The sequence below is a fragment of the Cervus elaphus genome, chromosome 10 (genome assembly GCF_910594005.1).
Source record: "Cervus elaphus chromosome 10, mCerEla1.1, whole genome shotgun sequence".
NCBI classification, from domain to species: domain Eukaryota; kingdom Metazoa; phylum Chordata; class Mammalia; order Artiodactyla; family Cervidae; genus Cervus; species Cervus elaphus.
Genome location: NC_057824.1, coordinates 38,879,718 through 38,896,126, shown reverse-complemented (window position 1 = coordinate 38,896,126; position 16,409 = coordinate 38,879,718). Strand labels below are relative to the sequence as shown.

Genomic DNA, 16,409 nt, shown 5'->3' with positions numbered 1-16,409 from the left:
GAACAACAAACAGGCAGCAGGAGCCTGAAAACAAAATCTTGGTTGCTGAGGGGCTGATTCTAAGAAACAAAGCTGGTTTTCAGCCCAGAAGCCCCCAGGTGCCCCTCTGCAGGGCGGGACAGCCCGCAGGTACCTGGGTTGGGTCTGGTTTCTCAGCCCCATCCAACCTCTAGCACAGACCGTGGTCCTGGCCGCAGAAGGAAGGAAACAGATGTTTATTGAGGGTCTGGGCTGCACACCGTATGTGGGCAAAACCTCTCGGATTTCTCCAGAGGGTAGGTCAGGACACCCACATGGTCCAGACAGGAAACTCCAGCCCAGAGAGGAGAAGTGACTCGCGGAAGATGGCACAGCCAGGAGGTGTCAGAGTCAGGATTCAGAGCTACATCCATCGCCCGCCCCCCCAGTCTCCCCACATCCCCAATCTTCCCGCCCCCAGGGTCACTGTGGGCTCGCTTGGTCCCCTTTGCTGCCCCCTGCGAGGTGATGGGGAACAGTGTGGACCTTGTGCGGCTGCCAGAGGCAGGACCGGGGGGTGGGGGGCAGTGGGTGCTGGGCTCGTCTGCCCCAGGCAGGGCCCTGGTCCCAACGCGTGACTGGCCTCTTGGCACGTGTCGCGGGGGCCACTCCCATGTGCCTGGGAGGGAGGGAGGCTGTCCTCACGTGCACACAGGCACATGCCGCTCACATTCATGCATACGGGGAACTCACATCGGCACAGACACACACGTGGCATCACCACAGGCGTGCTCCATGTCCACCCAGGCACGCAGTCCACACACACACACACACACGCGTGCACACACAGCCACACCAGGGGGTCCCCGAACCCCAGATGCACGCTGTGAACACCAGGCCCAGGGGACCCGTCGGGGAGACCAGGGCTGCAGGCCTCGTCACTCCACAGACCCTGGGGACCCCGTCCGCGGCTTGTGGCTCAGGAGCATCGCTAGCTGGCCTGGGACCCTGGCGGCGTAGGCGGAGGGGCCATGACCACCCACTGTCGGAGGTAGCTCCTGGGGGGTTCCTCGTCCCTGGGGCTGCTGAAGTCACTCCCCACCGGGCTGCCGCAGTCCGAGTCCGCAAAGCCGCTGTCAAATGTGTTCATGTCCAGGCCGACCGGGGGCGAGCCCGCCTCGCTGTCCGACGGCCCGGGTGTCCAATCCGCCTCATCCTCACAGGGCAGCCTTAGCCGGTCAAGGAGGCTGCCGGGCCTCACGGGGCCACTGGCTGAGACACAGCCACAAGACAGGATCGTGGCCCCCGTGCTCAGGAGCGGGTCCTCGGTGCCCGGCCCCGGCTCCAGGCCGCTGTCCAGGTTCAGGGCAGGGTAGCCATCGTCCCCACAGGTGCAGGGCCAGGCACACAGCCCCTCCGCGTCCACCACAGTCACTGTGTCGATGGACACCAGGCCGTACAGCCGGTCCTTCTCCTGGCTGTAAACCGAGCTGCCCAAGCTGCCGGCGGTGGAGGGCACTGGGCCCCAGGAGCCCGGCTCAGGCGCCCCGTCGGCTTCCACCAGGTCTGCGGGCTCCGGCAGCTCCGTGGGCACCAGCCGCTTGGCTGCACCCTGCAGTGGGCACGGGCTGCACATCTCCAGGGCCAAGTGCACCCCTGGGCCCCAGGGTCTCAGCTCCAGGCTGGAGGCAGTGAAGGGTGTGCCCACCCATTTCTGCAAGAGAGGAAGGAGCGAGAGTCATGGATGGGAGCAGGGAGAAGGGTGCTCAGTCGCTGGATCGTGTCCGACTCTGCGACCCCACGGACTGTAGCCTGCCAGGCTCCTCTGTCCGTGAGATTCTCCAGGCAAGAATACTGGAGTGCGTTGCCATTTCCTCCTCCAGGGGATCTTTCCCACCCACGGATTGAAACTGCAACTCTTGCATCCCCTGCATTGGCAGGTAGATTCCTTACCACTAGGGCCATCTGGGAAGCCCAGGGACAGGGGTGGGCCGTCTACGTATAAACAGACACAGAGACAAGATAGACAGTAAGAGAGACAGAAAGGAAGACTTCAGAATATAGAGAGATGGGGGTGGGGGAGATTAGCACCCCACTGTGTCCCTATTCAGAGATGGTCCCCCCCACTGTCCCTGCATCCCTGGGCCTCAGTTTCCCCACCTGTCGCAAGGAGCCATGGCTCTTGGCAGCCTACAGACGCAGACGATCCACTGCTCATTGGCCTGGAGTCTGTGTGGGTGTGGGGCCAAGACTCCCGAGTCATGGGGACCAAAGGGCAGGAGGGCCTGAGGACTGAGGGTCAGCGCCCCCACAAGGCCTCCTGTTTTATTTTCTTTGGAGAGATTTCTCCAAACCTTGCTGCTCCTGTTTATGTCCTTATGAGGGTGGACATGTGGCCAGGCAGAAGCCCCTCGCTTCTTGGGTCACAGCTGTGTCCCCCAGAGGCTCACGCAGTGCCTGGCAGACAGTGGGCGCCCCAAAAATGTATATTAAGTAAATGAATGAGCGGAGTAAATCAAGGACCAGCCACTCAGGATGGATAAGGTGGTGGTGTCAGTTGCTCAGTCGTGTCCAACTCTTTGTGACCCCATGGACCGTAGTCCACCAGTCTCCTCTGTCCATGGGATTTCCCAGGCAAGAATACTGGAGAGGGTAGCCATTTCCTTCCCCAGGGGATCTTCCTGACCCAGGGATCAAACCTGCATCTCCTGATAAGGGCTGAGGGCAAAGATGGACTGAGGCAGCCAGCCTTTAGCTTTAAGGGTCTCCCTGCCCTTGCCTGCTGGGGGTTCCCCTCATGATATGGGTCTCCATCGAGCCAGCAGAGGACATGCCTGAGGACTGAAATCTCCCAGTTTTGAGCCTCCTTGGTCAGAAAGCTCATCTCAGAACCTTGCTGAGGCCCACCACCCCTGATCCGAAGTCACTTCTCAGCTGTGTGGCCTTGAGCCAGTTACTTGCCCACTAACAGTCCTCACTCCACAGAGTGGATGTGGAGTTAAACGATAAATTGAATAACATCTGTGGAGCTCCTAGCAGAGCACCCGGTGCACCAGCGAGGGCGATATGAGTCTTGGTAAAACAAACACAGAACAGACGTAAGAGCTGAACTTCAGGGAAAGTGCAGAGGAAAGAGGAAAGGTTGGTTGCACGTGGCGTGGGCTGGAACCTAGGCCCCGCCCCTGCCTGTCTCTGAGCCTGAGTCTCTGGTCTCCTCGTGTCTCCCCTGGGACAATGGAACACCCACCACCCACTCGAAGGGGCTGCTACGAGGGTGAAAGGGCGGAGGCGAGACGGTGCTCCGTGATGGCCAGGCAGCCGGCAGGTTGCACCTCCTGACTTTCAGGCTTGGCTGTAGCAGGCTGTCTGCCCCGCCTGCCATCACCACATCCTCTCTGCGGTGGCTGCCGCCTCCGGGCGGGGGGGGGGGGGGGGGCGGGGGGGGGGGGGGGGGGCGGGGGTGGGTGGCGGTAAATGGGTACAGAGAACCCATGGGTGCTGGCAGCGGGGGTGGGGGCCCCATGTATTTTGCAGGTGGGGCCATTTCCTTCCCAGAAGCTGCTCCCTCCCCACCTCCAGAGCCAGAGTTTCTACGAAAGGACTGGGAGGCCAATCTGGGGCTCAAGGAACCACCTGGCTCACCCTCTGCCCCAGTCTGACTCCTTGGCCTGAGAAATGCTGCAGGATCTTGTTGAACACTCATGCCAACCCTGCTCCATGGGAATTCCTTCCTGCACTCTGTGGATGGAGAGGCTGAAGCCACTTTGTGGATGGAGAGAATGAAGTCTGGCTCCGGGCTGGGCGGGGATCTGGATGTCCCCGACCTACAGGGTGGGGCTGGGGGGTCAAGGTGTGAAGGGAGACGCAAGCTCCCAGAAGGCAAGAGGCTCCACGGGGCTCATCACAGGGTGGGGATGCTCACCTTGAAGTCTCCGCTGTGGCCCACGTACAGGGGCTGGAAGAAGGGCTTTGGGCTAGACACCTGCAGCCACACCTTTTCCCACGGCCTGGGAAGGCAGAGACCAGGTGAGTCCCCCAGCATCTCCCAGCGGGCAGCGGGGCCTCCTGCTCAGCTGCACCCCAAATGTGTCCTGCGGGGGACTCAGCATCTCCAAGACACAACTTGGGCCCCTCCCTTCCGCCCCTCTGCCCCAGGCCTCAATTTTCACATCTGTAAAATGGAGCAGCGAGTCTCCTGAAGGTGCACAGAGTTAAAAAGCTGGACTGCCGACTGTGTGCTGAGCCAATGCGGCCCTGCTCTGAGCCCTGACTTCCTCCTCCGCCCTCAATTCCACGGGGCTGTGAGGAGGAGTCAGGGAGTGGAGGCCCTGGGCACTCCAGCTCCTAGAGGTGTCCCCCAATCCTGGCCCAGGCTGAATCCCTCCCTGCCTCCTTGTGCCCTGGCCTCACCTCCAAGGGACCTTCAGGCCGAAGAAGACCAAGATGAAGCAGACCGGGATGAGCAGGATGGGAACCAGCTGAAGGTACAGGTCTCCCTTTCTCTCTGGGAAGGAAGCAAACACTGGGTGACATTGGCTGACCTTTATGAGAGGCCATGCGGGTGTGGGGGGGCACTGGGTCCAGGCTGGAGGGGAAGAGGGCGGGAAGGCTGCTGGTGCCTCACAGTGGGAGGGACCTGGGTCCAACCCCCACCCTAGGCAAGTGATTTTAATCTCTTGGAGCCTCCTTTCTCTCATCTGCAAAATGGGCACAATAATTCCCACTTCACAGATGTATTGGGGAGATCAAACGCCCTGCCGGGAGACATGCCTGGCACCCAATGCAGGGCCTGGCAAGCAGGGGCCCTAGAAATGCTGTGGAGTGGCAACAAGCAGGAGCAGGACTCAGTGGGTACCCTCCAGCCAGGCTCGGGGTGGCTGCACTAGGACAAGATCTAGTACAAGGAGTGGGTGTCCATTCATCCATTCCTGTTTCACATCTACCTTCCGGCTGGGTGTGAAAGATGACTGGGTCGCTCCACTCGCTCCAGGTCCCCTGGAAGGAGGAACCAGGGCTGGGCCCTGCCCGCACCTGCAGCTCGTAGCTTGTGCCGTTGTGGAACTCCAAGGGGAGGAGAAGGATGCTTCTGGAATCCTCTGAGACCAGCTTTCTCCCTGGACTCTGTTGGCACAGGGAAAGGATGCACCTGAGTCATGAACCCCCAGTCCAGCCCCGCCCCCCAGCAGAACCATCCTCCACCAGCCCCCACAAAAGGGGCGGAATCTCTCCCACAAAGTCTCCGCCCCCTCCACAAGAACCAAGTCCCAGTCTGAGTTCTGGCCACTCCTGCCTGGGCAGGACAGACCCGTGGCCTCCCTAAGATATAGTGCTCTGTCCTGTTTCTCTCTGATCCAAGCTCATCCACTCACAGTCCTGGCAGGGGACCCTTCCTGGCTGGGCTTGGAAATGTCCCAGGAGCAGCAGTGACCATTCCTGGGAATATTTAACTGGCAGCATTCCAGACCTTGGGCACTTCTGTAATTCTTCAACAGCAGGTATTTTCCATAGTGGGCATTTCTGGGCATTTGTAACTACAGGCATCTTAGCAACCGATGCCTTCGGAAGTCTTCCATTGGGGACAGTCTGAACAATGGCATTTATGAAAGTCTTCAACTGGGACCATTCTAAAGGATGGATAATTCTAGATACTCTTCAGCTGTGACTGTTCTAAACATCAGGCCATTCTGGAACTCTTCAACATTCTAAACAAAGAACACCTTCAGAAGCCTTCACGTTTGAAACAACAGTCCCTCTGAACTTCCTTGGTTATAGATGCTTCTGGAAGTCTCCAGCGGTGGCCATTCTAAGTATACAGAGACAGTTCTAGGCTGCCCCATTTCTGAACCTTCTCCTACCGTGACAGAACTAGACTTGAGATAGAACCAGGGATGGTGCTGATCCCTTCCTCTTTGGCACGCTCATAGAAGAGGACACAGGGGCAGGAAGGAAGGGATTTTAAGGGGTCTCCTACCCCAGGGAAAAATGAGATGAGGACAGCATGGAGTGAGAGAGCGCCAGGGACAGCGTCCATCCCTGGCGAGTCCTTGGTTTCCGCTCTGGACCGTGAATTACAGGCTCACCTGTGGCTGCACCGCCTCCCGCCTGGATGCTCTGCACAGCCCGTGCCCCCACCCCCGACCCCCTCCACCCAGTCCTCTGAGGGCCTCACCAGAGCCCAGGGTTCTCCAACCTTCCTGTACCGCAGCTCATACTGAAGTTTATCCTTCAGCGCGTAGACACGGTCCCTGGGAATGGAACTGGAACCGGAACTCCAAGAGATGTTATAATATCCAGAGAAGTTCACGGTCACGTTGAAAGGGGGAGATGGCTTGACTTACAGGAAAAAGCCAGAAAGAGAAAATTGGGATGAGATTTTGCAGCAACTGAGAAGGATGTGGTGATGGGAATAAATTCCCTTATGCCTGATTCATTCCTGATGAGATGAAGACCAGTGACCCTGAATGACTTGAGGTGAAGCACCCCGTCTCTGGGCCTTAGTTTACTCACCTGAGAAATGGGAGATTTAGATGAGATTGGGTTCCAAACTCAACCCAACCGGGCAGGGGACAAGACAGATGACACAGATTCGGAGACCAAGCCCTCCTAGCCTCAAGGGAGATGCTACCCCTCGAGGGGGCAAGAATGCAGACCGGTGGTGGCCATGGGGAAAAAAACCAAGACCCACATGTTCTCCATGTCTGTTTTTTTAACTTTAGCTTCCTTGAGAAGTCAAGAGACTGTAATTAACATCATGCTAATTAATTAGCACGAATTATGCTAATGATGGAAATTACCACCTCAGAGTGCCTGCGGGGCTGCTCTGCAGGAGCAGTTTGATGCCTGAAGGGGCCCTGGGGATGTGATGTGCATGCTGTCATCTGGACATTTTCTGGAAAGTGTAGGAGCAGGGATCTGAGTCACCACCCCACGCCCTCTAAGGTTCTGGGATCCTCCTTGCCACCCACCCCTGTCTCGGGGAACCTTAGCTCCTTGAGACAGAGGTTTTGTCCTCCGGTCAATGCTGGGTCCGCAGCTCCTAGGACAGAGCTGGTGCACAGTAGACTCTCAAGAGATGCTTGTGAAACCAACAAGCATCCCCGCCAGGGATTTCAAACAGCAACTCTGAAGCCGCGGACCACCACGAACTGTCACGGGGGAAGGCACGTGCTCAGGAGGTGGTGGGGGGCGGGAGGGGTTTCATTGTCCCCTGGGACTGGAAATGCTTCCAGGCCCTCTCCTCTTTTCCCCAGGCCAATGGAGGCCTGGTTTTCCACTTTCTGGTATGTTCTGGGCTGGGTGGTATGGACCAGAGCCCGGGATCAGGGATGGGGTCAAGGATAGGGGTCCAGGGCCCAGGAGGAGAAAGGGGCCTGGGGGTGGGGGAGAACACTGCCCCCTGCCAAATCTGGGCACAGGCCTGGCTTCAGACCCTGGCAGGGAGGGGGAGGCAGGGCCAGAGGGAAAAGTTACTTGGAGCCCCGCTGTGAGGTGGGGGGGCAGTGGGGCAGTCCCTTCTCCTCTGCAGGGGCAGGGGGAGGCTTGCTGTCTGCCCGGCTCTCTCAGAGGGGCAGGGGGGCACCCCTGCTCTGTGAACGAGCCACGCTTGAATCTGCGTGGCTGAGAGAGCATGCGGGCACCTGTGCCCATGCAGGAGCGGGCATGTGAGCAAGTGTCCAGGCTGGATAGGCCGAGGGTGGGTGGGACACCCCTGCGTATGTTCGAGGGTGTATTTATGAATGTGTGTATGTGAGAGAGAGACTGGGTGTGTCTGGGTGTGTGTGAAGCTTTGTTCACACCTTGTGTGGGGTGACACCCACAGTGAAATGATCCAAACCTGGACCCCCAGGGTGTGAATGACAGACACCTTCTCACCCCGCCCCCCACCCCACCGTTGGGGATCCAGGGCCAGAAACTCCCAAACCGCAGAGGCCGGGCCTTCCCAAGGAAGGCAGGACTCTCTTAGCAGTCTATGTTTGCATGCCTCTGGGCACGGGACTCTTATCCTCTCTCCCTGGAAATCTCACTTCAGACACACCAGGACCCAGCCTGGTTCTGGACCCAGAGAGACAACTGCTTCCACCAGCTGGGCCCCTTCTGCCTGTGGACTCCCACCTACCCCCAGCCTGGAGGGAGATGCCTAGCCTCACAGAGCCAATGAATGGGAGAAAACTCAGTGAGGTTTTTCTCTTGGGATCCAATGTCCCCCATAATCCGAACAGAATCCCTAAGAGTCAGGGTTCAAAGGACCCTCACTCTATAAATAGGGAAGCAGTCCAAGGTGACAGACAGGCAGGGGCTGAACCAGAACTGGAGGCCAAGGTCCTGGGTCCCAGTCCAACTCGTATCCATAACCCTGCTGCCTCTCTTTGGTTAAGACTCAAGCCTATTGATTGACCCATCACACTATAGCAAAAAGAACTCGAAGGAGAGGGAAGAACATAAGACAGGTCAGCCTTGAGGGTGGGCCTGGGGGGCCAGCTCAGTGACCATGCATTCTCCTAAGCTCTCTGGGGTCTGAGAGATACTCACTGTTCTCAGCCAGCAAAAAGCTGCGACACTCCTGGGAGTAGTTGCCAGATGGGTCTGTCATGCTCACGTTGAATAAGTCGTCACCCAAGAAGAGGAACACATTCATGCGGCACGTGTACTCTGCATGGGTGGCATTGTGGGTGGACAGGAGGAGGCTGCAGGAGGTGACCTCATCCTCCAGTTCTTCATATGTGTCATGCCTTCAAAGACAGAGCAGCCAGTCATAGCTGGAGGCCAGCAGGGCTCAGGGCTCAGGGTCAGGGCCCAAGCCCAGAATCTTGGGGCTGGGAGGGATTTGAGGTGAGGCTGGGGGGTTACTTGGTCCAGCTGTTCCTTTCCCAGGGAAGATATTCCTTCCCTGAAGCAGCCCTGATGGACTGTGTCCAGGCCTGACTTAGATGCCTCCAGGGGACCAGGAACTCACTACCTCCCTTAAGAGCAGGCATGAATACGTGCTCAGTCATTTCTGTTGTGTCCAACTCTGCGACCCTATGGACTGTAGCCTGCCAGGCTCTCCTGTCCATGGGATTCTCCAGGCCAGAATACTGGAGTGGGTTTCCAGGCCCTCCTCCAGGGGATCTTCCAGACCCAGGGATCAAACCAGTGTCTCCTGCATTGGCAGGCAGATTCTTTACTACTGAGCCACTGGGGAAGCCCCATTCGAGAGCAGTAGCTTTTAACTTTGGAAATTTGGGTCATTCTTTCCTGGACTGAGTCTAAATATATCCCTGTCAGTTCCATCAACTGGATCACTGTCCTAGAGGAAGGAAGCTAAGCATTTCAAGTCTCCCTGTTGCCCGCTTTCTGTCCCACATCCGATGCGTACCTAACAAGTGCTGTCCTCAGGGCCAAGATAAGAGCCAATTGAACTTTACCCCCTGCTTTGGGTGGCCTTCCAGGAACGCTGTTGGTATAAAGTTAGGGGGAAATGCTCTGGCTTTTTAACTGCCAGTGAGCAGAAACAGTGGGTTTTGAAGTATACACAGGAGTTCACCAGATATTTATTCCCCTACCTACCACTTCAGGCTATGAACAAGATCACCCTCCAGGGGTAATATGGAGGCATGGACTCAGTTCTCTGGCAAGTATTTGCTGGAATAGAAACTTCTGCTAAAAAAAAAGGGGGGGGGGTCTCCAAGACTCTTAGACTGCATCCAGGGGGACCTTTAAAAATTCCCTGTCACCTCCATGCCTAAAATCCTCAGGTAGCTTCTCACCACCCACACAATAAAAGCTGGCCCCCGCCTACCTCTCCCCTCCTTCCCTGGTGATTCTCCCTCACCCTGGCTCACCCTGCTGCAGCCACACTGACCTCCTCCCTATTCCTCGAACTCACCAGCCTGTCCCCACCTCAGGACCTTTGCACATGTGCTACCCTCTGCCTGGAATGCCCTCTCCCCAGCTCCCTGACTACCTCCTTCTCACCCAGAAAGGCCTGGCCAGACCACCCTGGCTAAAGCACTCTCCCCGCCATGTTGCTGACTCTCTACTCCAGGGTCAAGATGCCTGGGCTTTAAAGCACTCAGTCTCAGAACGTATCCTGTCGGCTGTTTATGTGTTTATTGTCTGTCTTCCCTGCAGTGTGTCAGCTACAGGGCAGCTGGGACTTTGTCAGTCTTGGGCTCTACTGAGCCCCCAGTGCCTGCGAATGTCTGGCAAGATCTTAATAAATATGTTCTGAAGAAGTAAGTGAATGAATGAATGAATTGGTGACGACAGAATGAAAGCCATCTGTTTTCTATCCTGAGCAGTATATTGACAAAGACTCTCCTTGACCAGGCTCAGCTCAGGCTCCTTGGAACTCTCCCCTCAACTAGGGGCTGACTTTGGGGCACTGGCTAATTTCAGCAAGAATCCTGCTAAGTCAGCTTAGCCAGAATCGTCCATCCTTCATAACTGGTCAATTTCTTCATCCTCTGCCATTGCCCAGGTGATGTCTGATCACATTGGGCTGCCATCAGTTTAGGTCAGTTTATCTGGAAGCCCAATGACCCCTGATGTTTCCTCTTAGTGTTTTTCCACCCTCTGCCCTTCTTGGCTATAATAAATTCCCAGTTTTCCTTGCAGAATTCTGAGTCCAATCTCTCTTCCCCACACCAAAACCCCCGGCCCCTACACCTATCATGATGGTCTTGAATAAAATCTGCCTTGGGACTTCCTTGGTGGTCCAGTGGTTAATAATCTTCCTTCCAGGGCAGGGGGCGTAAGTTCGATCCCTGCTCCGGGAACTAAGTTGCCATGGGGCAAATAAGCCCGTGCACTGCAACTAGAGAGAAGCCCATGCATCACAACAAAGAACCAGTGCAGCCAATTTTTTTTTTAATCTAAAAATAAATAAATAAAATAAAAGCATGACCCCCTCATTCTGTTTTAAAAAATAAAGTGAAAAAAAAAATACACCTTACCATTCTTTAACAAGTGCAATAAACAATGTTTTCTTTAGCATTGTGCACTAATAGGGACCCGTGGATCTTGGAGTCAGACTGCTTATGTTTGAATCTCAGTTCCACCATTCACTGGCTGTGTGACCTTGGGCAAACTGCATAACCTCTCTGAACCCTAGTGTCCTCATTTGTAAAATGGGAGTAATAATTATGAGAATCAGAAGTGATCATTCATGTGAAGCATAGCGGGATGTTCGGCAGGTATTCAGTGTTCAAGACAGTCGTGGGAGTCTGGTCATCCTGAAGTCTCAAAACCACAGTCAGGCCTGTGTGGGCAAGAGAGTATGGTCTCTGTAGCCCTGCTTACTGGACGAGTCTCAGGAGCCCTGTGTGAACATCTGTAAGATGGGCAGACTGATTCCCAGACCACAGTCAGTGCTTCTCAGTTCATGGTCCCAGATCATGGTTCTCAGCCCATAGTAAAACCAAGTGCTATTGGTGAAAGGGCTGAGTGAACCCCCATGAAGTGGTAGATATTTTTAAATTGCTTAACTACCTGCTAGGTAGCTAGAAGCCTGCCAGGCTTCCCTGGTGGCTCAGTGGTAAAGAATCTGCCTGTCAATGCAGGAGATGTGTGTTCGATCCCTGGGTTGGGAAGATCCCCTGGAGAAGGAAATGGCAACCTACTCCAGTATTCTTGCCTAGGAGATCCAGACCAAGGAGACTGGTGGGCAACAGTCCATGGGATCGCAAAAAAGACACATAGACTACAGAACAACAAAACCCGCCAGGCACCCAGTCGGTCCAATTCAACCCGAGGTCTCTGGCGGTCCTGCCTCATCCCAGCCCTCCAGGGCTTCCCTGAATAGCATCTGCAGGGCTGGCGAGGCCCGGCCACTTACCAGGTGAGGGTGAGCGAGTCGGGGTGCCCGGCCCATGTCTCCAGGGTGCAGGTGATAGTCTCCACATAATCGGTGTAGCAGACGAGGTTGGAGCAGCCCCAGGCTGGAGGGTCAGGGGAGACAGAGGGGGGGTTGGGCGGGGGCTGCAGGGCTCACCACCCCCTAACCCCCCCTTGAGAGCTGGATGGTGAGGGGAAGCAGGGGTCCCTGGGCCATGATGAATATGATGATTCAAGGGCCACTGAGATGAAGGACTGGGGCAAGGGGGGGTTCTTGTCACCTGAGAATTCTGTTTTTGAGCCTCCCAAAATTTTGAGGCTGGCTGTGAGGATGAGATTCCTAAACTAAGCAGGTCCCCACCCTGGGCTCTCTCCACAAGCCCCGTGTCCAGACACCAGCTCATCATCCCTCCTGGCCAGCCGTCCTCTCAAGGTGGCACATCCTGAACGCCCAAGATGCCAGATGAATCTGCACATCCCACGAGAGGGATTCATGCAGCCAATGAGAGACAGGGAGGAGCCTTCTATTCCCCTGCAGTTGGTCTCAGACAGGACAAAGACCTCGGTGACCTGGAAGTGCACTGAGGGAGCAAGAAGGCCTCAGAAAACTGAGAAGCCCTTGAATATATTTGCCAAAATGTATGTATCCTACTACCCAAAGCACCACCACCAAGGTGGCACAGGTCTGGCCCTCTCAGGCAATTTTGTTGGAAGATTTCATACTCTCCCACCTCCAATGTGAATTGCTTCACTTTGGTTCTAAAAACATAGGTCCAACCACAATTTAAATTTTGGTAAGTGCTTGACAAAATTCACTTAAGTTTTAGTTCGGTTTTGTTTTGTAAGATCAAGTGCCAACACTACTATTCCCCCACCCCCACATCCCTACTATTTACCAGAAATCTGTTCCCCTTTTAAGTGGATTCATTCTTAGTGGCTTTTTCCTATTTTTCCTTGACTAATGAAGATCCAGAGGATGGGAGTACATTCCTCCCAGGGCTCCGTCTAGCTCAGAACCTGGTTTCGGGGCCAAGAACATTGTTGCTGGAAACAGCTTTTATTTCTAATCCCACCACTATTTTATGGTCTTCCCTGGTGGCTCAGCTGGTAAAGAATCTGCCTGCAATGAGGGAGACCCCTGGGTTCGATCCCTGGGATGGGAAGATCCCCTGCAGAAAGGAAAGGCTACCCACTCCAGTATTCTGGCCCGGAGAATTCCACGGACTGTATAGTCCATGGGGTGGCAAAGAGTCGGACACGACTGAGCGACTTTCACTCTCCTTTCCACCATTTTACAGATGAGAATACTGAAGCTCTGAGATTGGGCTATGCCTCCTGTCTCTCTGGTCTGGGCTGATGAAACCCAGGAAAGGCAGAAGCTAATCTCTGCTGGTCCTTTACATCCGCACACATGGCAGACATTGCTAATCAATCACAGCACTCTCCAGTGGGTGTGGCCTCAGAACCCTCCGCACCTTTGAGAAGGCTTCCGGCAGACATTAGCAAGGGATCTGAGATGTGGAAACCAATCCTATTCTAGGAGGAGGCGTCCTTTGTGGAGGAACACAGGCCCTGTCGGTGGGCACGGAAGGGCGAGTTCAGATAATTTGTGGAGAAAAGAGGACAGATTTGGGCAGGACCCAAACCCATGTGGCCGTGTCCTCTCTGGTTCGTATCCTGGTTATTCTCTCTCAGGGCTCCAGCGCTTGGAGGGGAGCTGCCATTCCTGGGTAAGCTCGAGGCCACCAAGGGACGGCTTCTGTTGTTCAGCCACTAAATCACGTCCAACTCTTTTGCGATCCCATGGACTGTATAGCCCTCCAGTTTCTCTGACCATGGGATTTCCCAGGCAAGAATACTGGAGTGGGTTGCCATTTCCTCCTCCAGGGGATCTTCCCGACCCAGGGGTCGAACCTGCGTCTCCTGCATTGGCAGGCAGGTTCTTTACCACTGAACCACCTGGGAAGCCCTTACCAAGGGACAGTGAGTGAAGCTGCTCAGTCGTGTCCGACTCTTTGCGACCCCATGGACTGTAGCCTACCACACTGCTCCATCCATGGGATTTTCCAGGCAAGAGTACTGGAGTGGGTTGCCATTGCGTGTCTCAAACTTGGAATGAAACACTGAGGAGGGGACAGCAGTCCCAGAAACTAGCATGGAGGTGGCATCAGGGACCAGAAGGAGTAAAAATGCAATCGCCTGGTCAGTACCCTGAGCCCTGGGCAGAGAGCCCCAGGGCCACTCTCCCTCCACCCCCACCCCCACCCCACAGGGTTATCACAGCATGTGGGAGGCAGTGGGGACTATGGAAAGTGGACACGTGACGTGGACACGTGACTCACAACACCTCCGAGTCCCTGTTAGTAATCTGGGGACACTGGCTCCTTGAGGGGGGTGTGTGTATGGAGGTATTTAGATGCTATCATGATGGGGCAGCCCACGCCGCCTGCATGAGGCACTCAGCCAGTAAAAGCAGTTAAGACCACGGGAATCGGCAGATTTGGGAACCGATCCCAGCTCCGCAACTGCCGGCCTGTGTGGCCATGGACCTGCCCCCGCCCCCTCTCTAAGCCTTAGCTTCCTCAGCTGAGGACTGGGCATCAGGGCCGTAGGAACTTCACAGGCTGCTCAGCGGCGCCTGGGACACAGCAGGGGCTTGGAACTTATGCCCGCAGGGTGGGGAGCGGCAGCGGGTGACCTGAAGGCCCTTTAGAGCCAGGGCTGCTGACCACTCCGAAAGGAAAAACAAAGGAGTCTGACATCTGTTTCCTGACGGAGCTATTTGAAGCTCTGGGTCTTTCGGTAAAAACCGGAGAGAAATGCCCATGAGTCAGCAGAGCCGCGGCAGAGGGCACCCCCGCCCTGCCCCCAGTCCAGCCCCTATTTGAGCCTGTGTGCTGTGTCCCGCCTCCTCCAGCCAGGCTTCCTGGATCTCTCAGCCCCAGCTCTGCCCCCAAGTCTAACTCCTGGCCTCTCCCAGCTCAGCGCTTAACATCTCCGGGGAATATCAGTGCCAGCACTGGACCCAGGGATTGTTGAAAACCATCTCCTAGGAGATGAGGAGAAACTGAGGTTAGACCACAGGCAGGACTTTCTCCCTCAAAGAATTGGGAGCTGGCCAAGGCAGAGAGCCATAGAGATGAAGGATGAAGTCTCTTATCCTCCCCCCCACTCAGCCTCCGCAGTCAGTGAGACCTGGAGACCCAGGACGGTGGGCTGGACCACGTGGGACTTGCGTGAACCCCTTCTCGATGGTGGAGCTCTCTGGTTGGATGGGTTCTGGTTGATGCAGAGAGGGCTGCTGCACCCGTGTCAGCTGTAAGTGGAAGGATGCTACAGGCTCCGACCCTCTAGCCCTGCCCTACAGCCTACAAAGCCAGCGCGGCCGCTCCCTACCTGCAGAACTCGGGGCAGCTACTTACCTCCCTGGAGCATTAGCAGGAGCAAAGTCGCAGCCCAGGCACTCGGCATGCTGCCTCCCGGAGCCTGGAAGAGACACACAGTGAGAGGGTGAGCCTGGGGTCCAGAGACCGCGGGACCCTGGACCGCCCCACTCTGGTCCGCATCCCTCCTTTGGAAGACTTGCCTCTGGGTTTCTTGGATTTGTTTATGAAAAAACAACAACAACAACAACAAGTGTTTGAGGAGCCCGTGGCTGCTCCCAAGCGTTCCTGTCCTTTAGAAGTGGCCGATCTGCACCCCCAGGGTCCCTCCCCACTTCTCCCCCGCCTTCTTCCTGGGCACCCAGCACAGTCACAAGTGAGAGGGGGATGGAAAGGGGGAGGAGCTCACTATTCAGAGATTCCGATAAACCTATTGCTGTAGCACGTGTCTGTATTTATCCATCTAGATAAGAAAGGGGAAAGTGGCTTGGAAAGTTGTATTTGATAAGCAGCGATATTTCCTTCCGATGAAATCCCCATGTTGATGTTAGCCCAATTACTTGGCTTCTTGTTGCTCTTGTTCAGTTGTGTCTGACTCTTTGCGACCCCATGGACTGCAGCACACCAGGTTTCCCTGAATTGGCTTCTCATTGAATAACAAATCCAAGATTAGACCACAGAGGAGACCACTACCTAATACTAAAATAAGCTTAGCCTGATAACTCAACCACAGAGCCTGCCTGGGTGAGCCCCCCAGGAAGCACCAGGGAACTCAGCCTGAGCGCATGCAGGCGCCGTGGACTACCTGATCTGCGTGAGATGGAGAAGAGACCTCTTTGGAGTCCCGAGTCAGCCTGTCCAGGAAAAGCAGACTTTGGTACCCTGGGCAGAGGAAAAACTCACCAGGCTGGCACTTTGCCAGCTGCACCCTCAGTTCTGTGTCTGCGTGGGAAGGTACCAGTCAGAGCCTGCTTACATGGCTTGCAGGATCTTATTTCCCTGACCAGGGATTGACCCTGGGCTCATAGCAGGGAAAGCATCAAGTCCTAACCACTGGCCCGCCAGGGAGTTCCCTCCCCAACACACTGAATAACATCACTGTTCAAATAAAATAATGTTGGCACAGATAGTATTTAAATCTGCTTTAAGGAGCTCTGCTCGTGCCTGGCTCCACGCCCTGGAGGAGTCTGATCATCACGCTTTAGGGATCTGGCGTCCCGTTAGAGAAGGTGGAGTGTGTGTCTGCCCTTCACT

At 55.6% G+C, this 16,409-nt stretch overlaps 1 protein-coding gene across 1 annotated transcript in view; it reads right to left on the bottom strand.

Moving 5' to 3' along the window:
* Positions 1–200: 200 nt before the first annotated feature.
* The window catches only part of IL21R (interleukin 21 receptor), a 34,375-nt gene continuing 18,166 nt past the window's right edge, over positions 201–16,409 (bottom strand). The window contains exons 2-9 of the mRNA XM_043914566.1: positions 15,195–15,258; positions 11,774–11,876; positions 8,488–8,687; positions 6,128–6,291; positions 4,902–5,079; positions 4,369–4,462; positions 3,881–3,965; positions 201–1,672 (exon numbers count right to left, since the gene is read on the bottom strand). Of these exons, the coding sequence (XP_043770501.1) occupies positions 950–1,672; positions 3,881–3,965; positions 4,369–4,462; positions 4,902–5,079; positions 6,128–6,291; positions 8,488–8,687; positions 11,774–11,876; positions 15,195–15,243 (1,596 nt within the window). The 5' untranslated portion in view covers positions 15,244–15,258 and the 3' untranslated portion in view covers positions 201–949. The remainder of the gene's footprint in view (positions 1,673–3,880; positions 3,966–4,368; positions 4,463–4,901; positions 5,080–6,127; positions 6,292–8,487; positions 8,688–11,773; positions 11,877–15,194; positions 15,259–16,409) is intronic.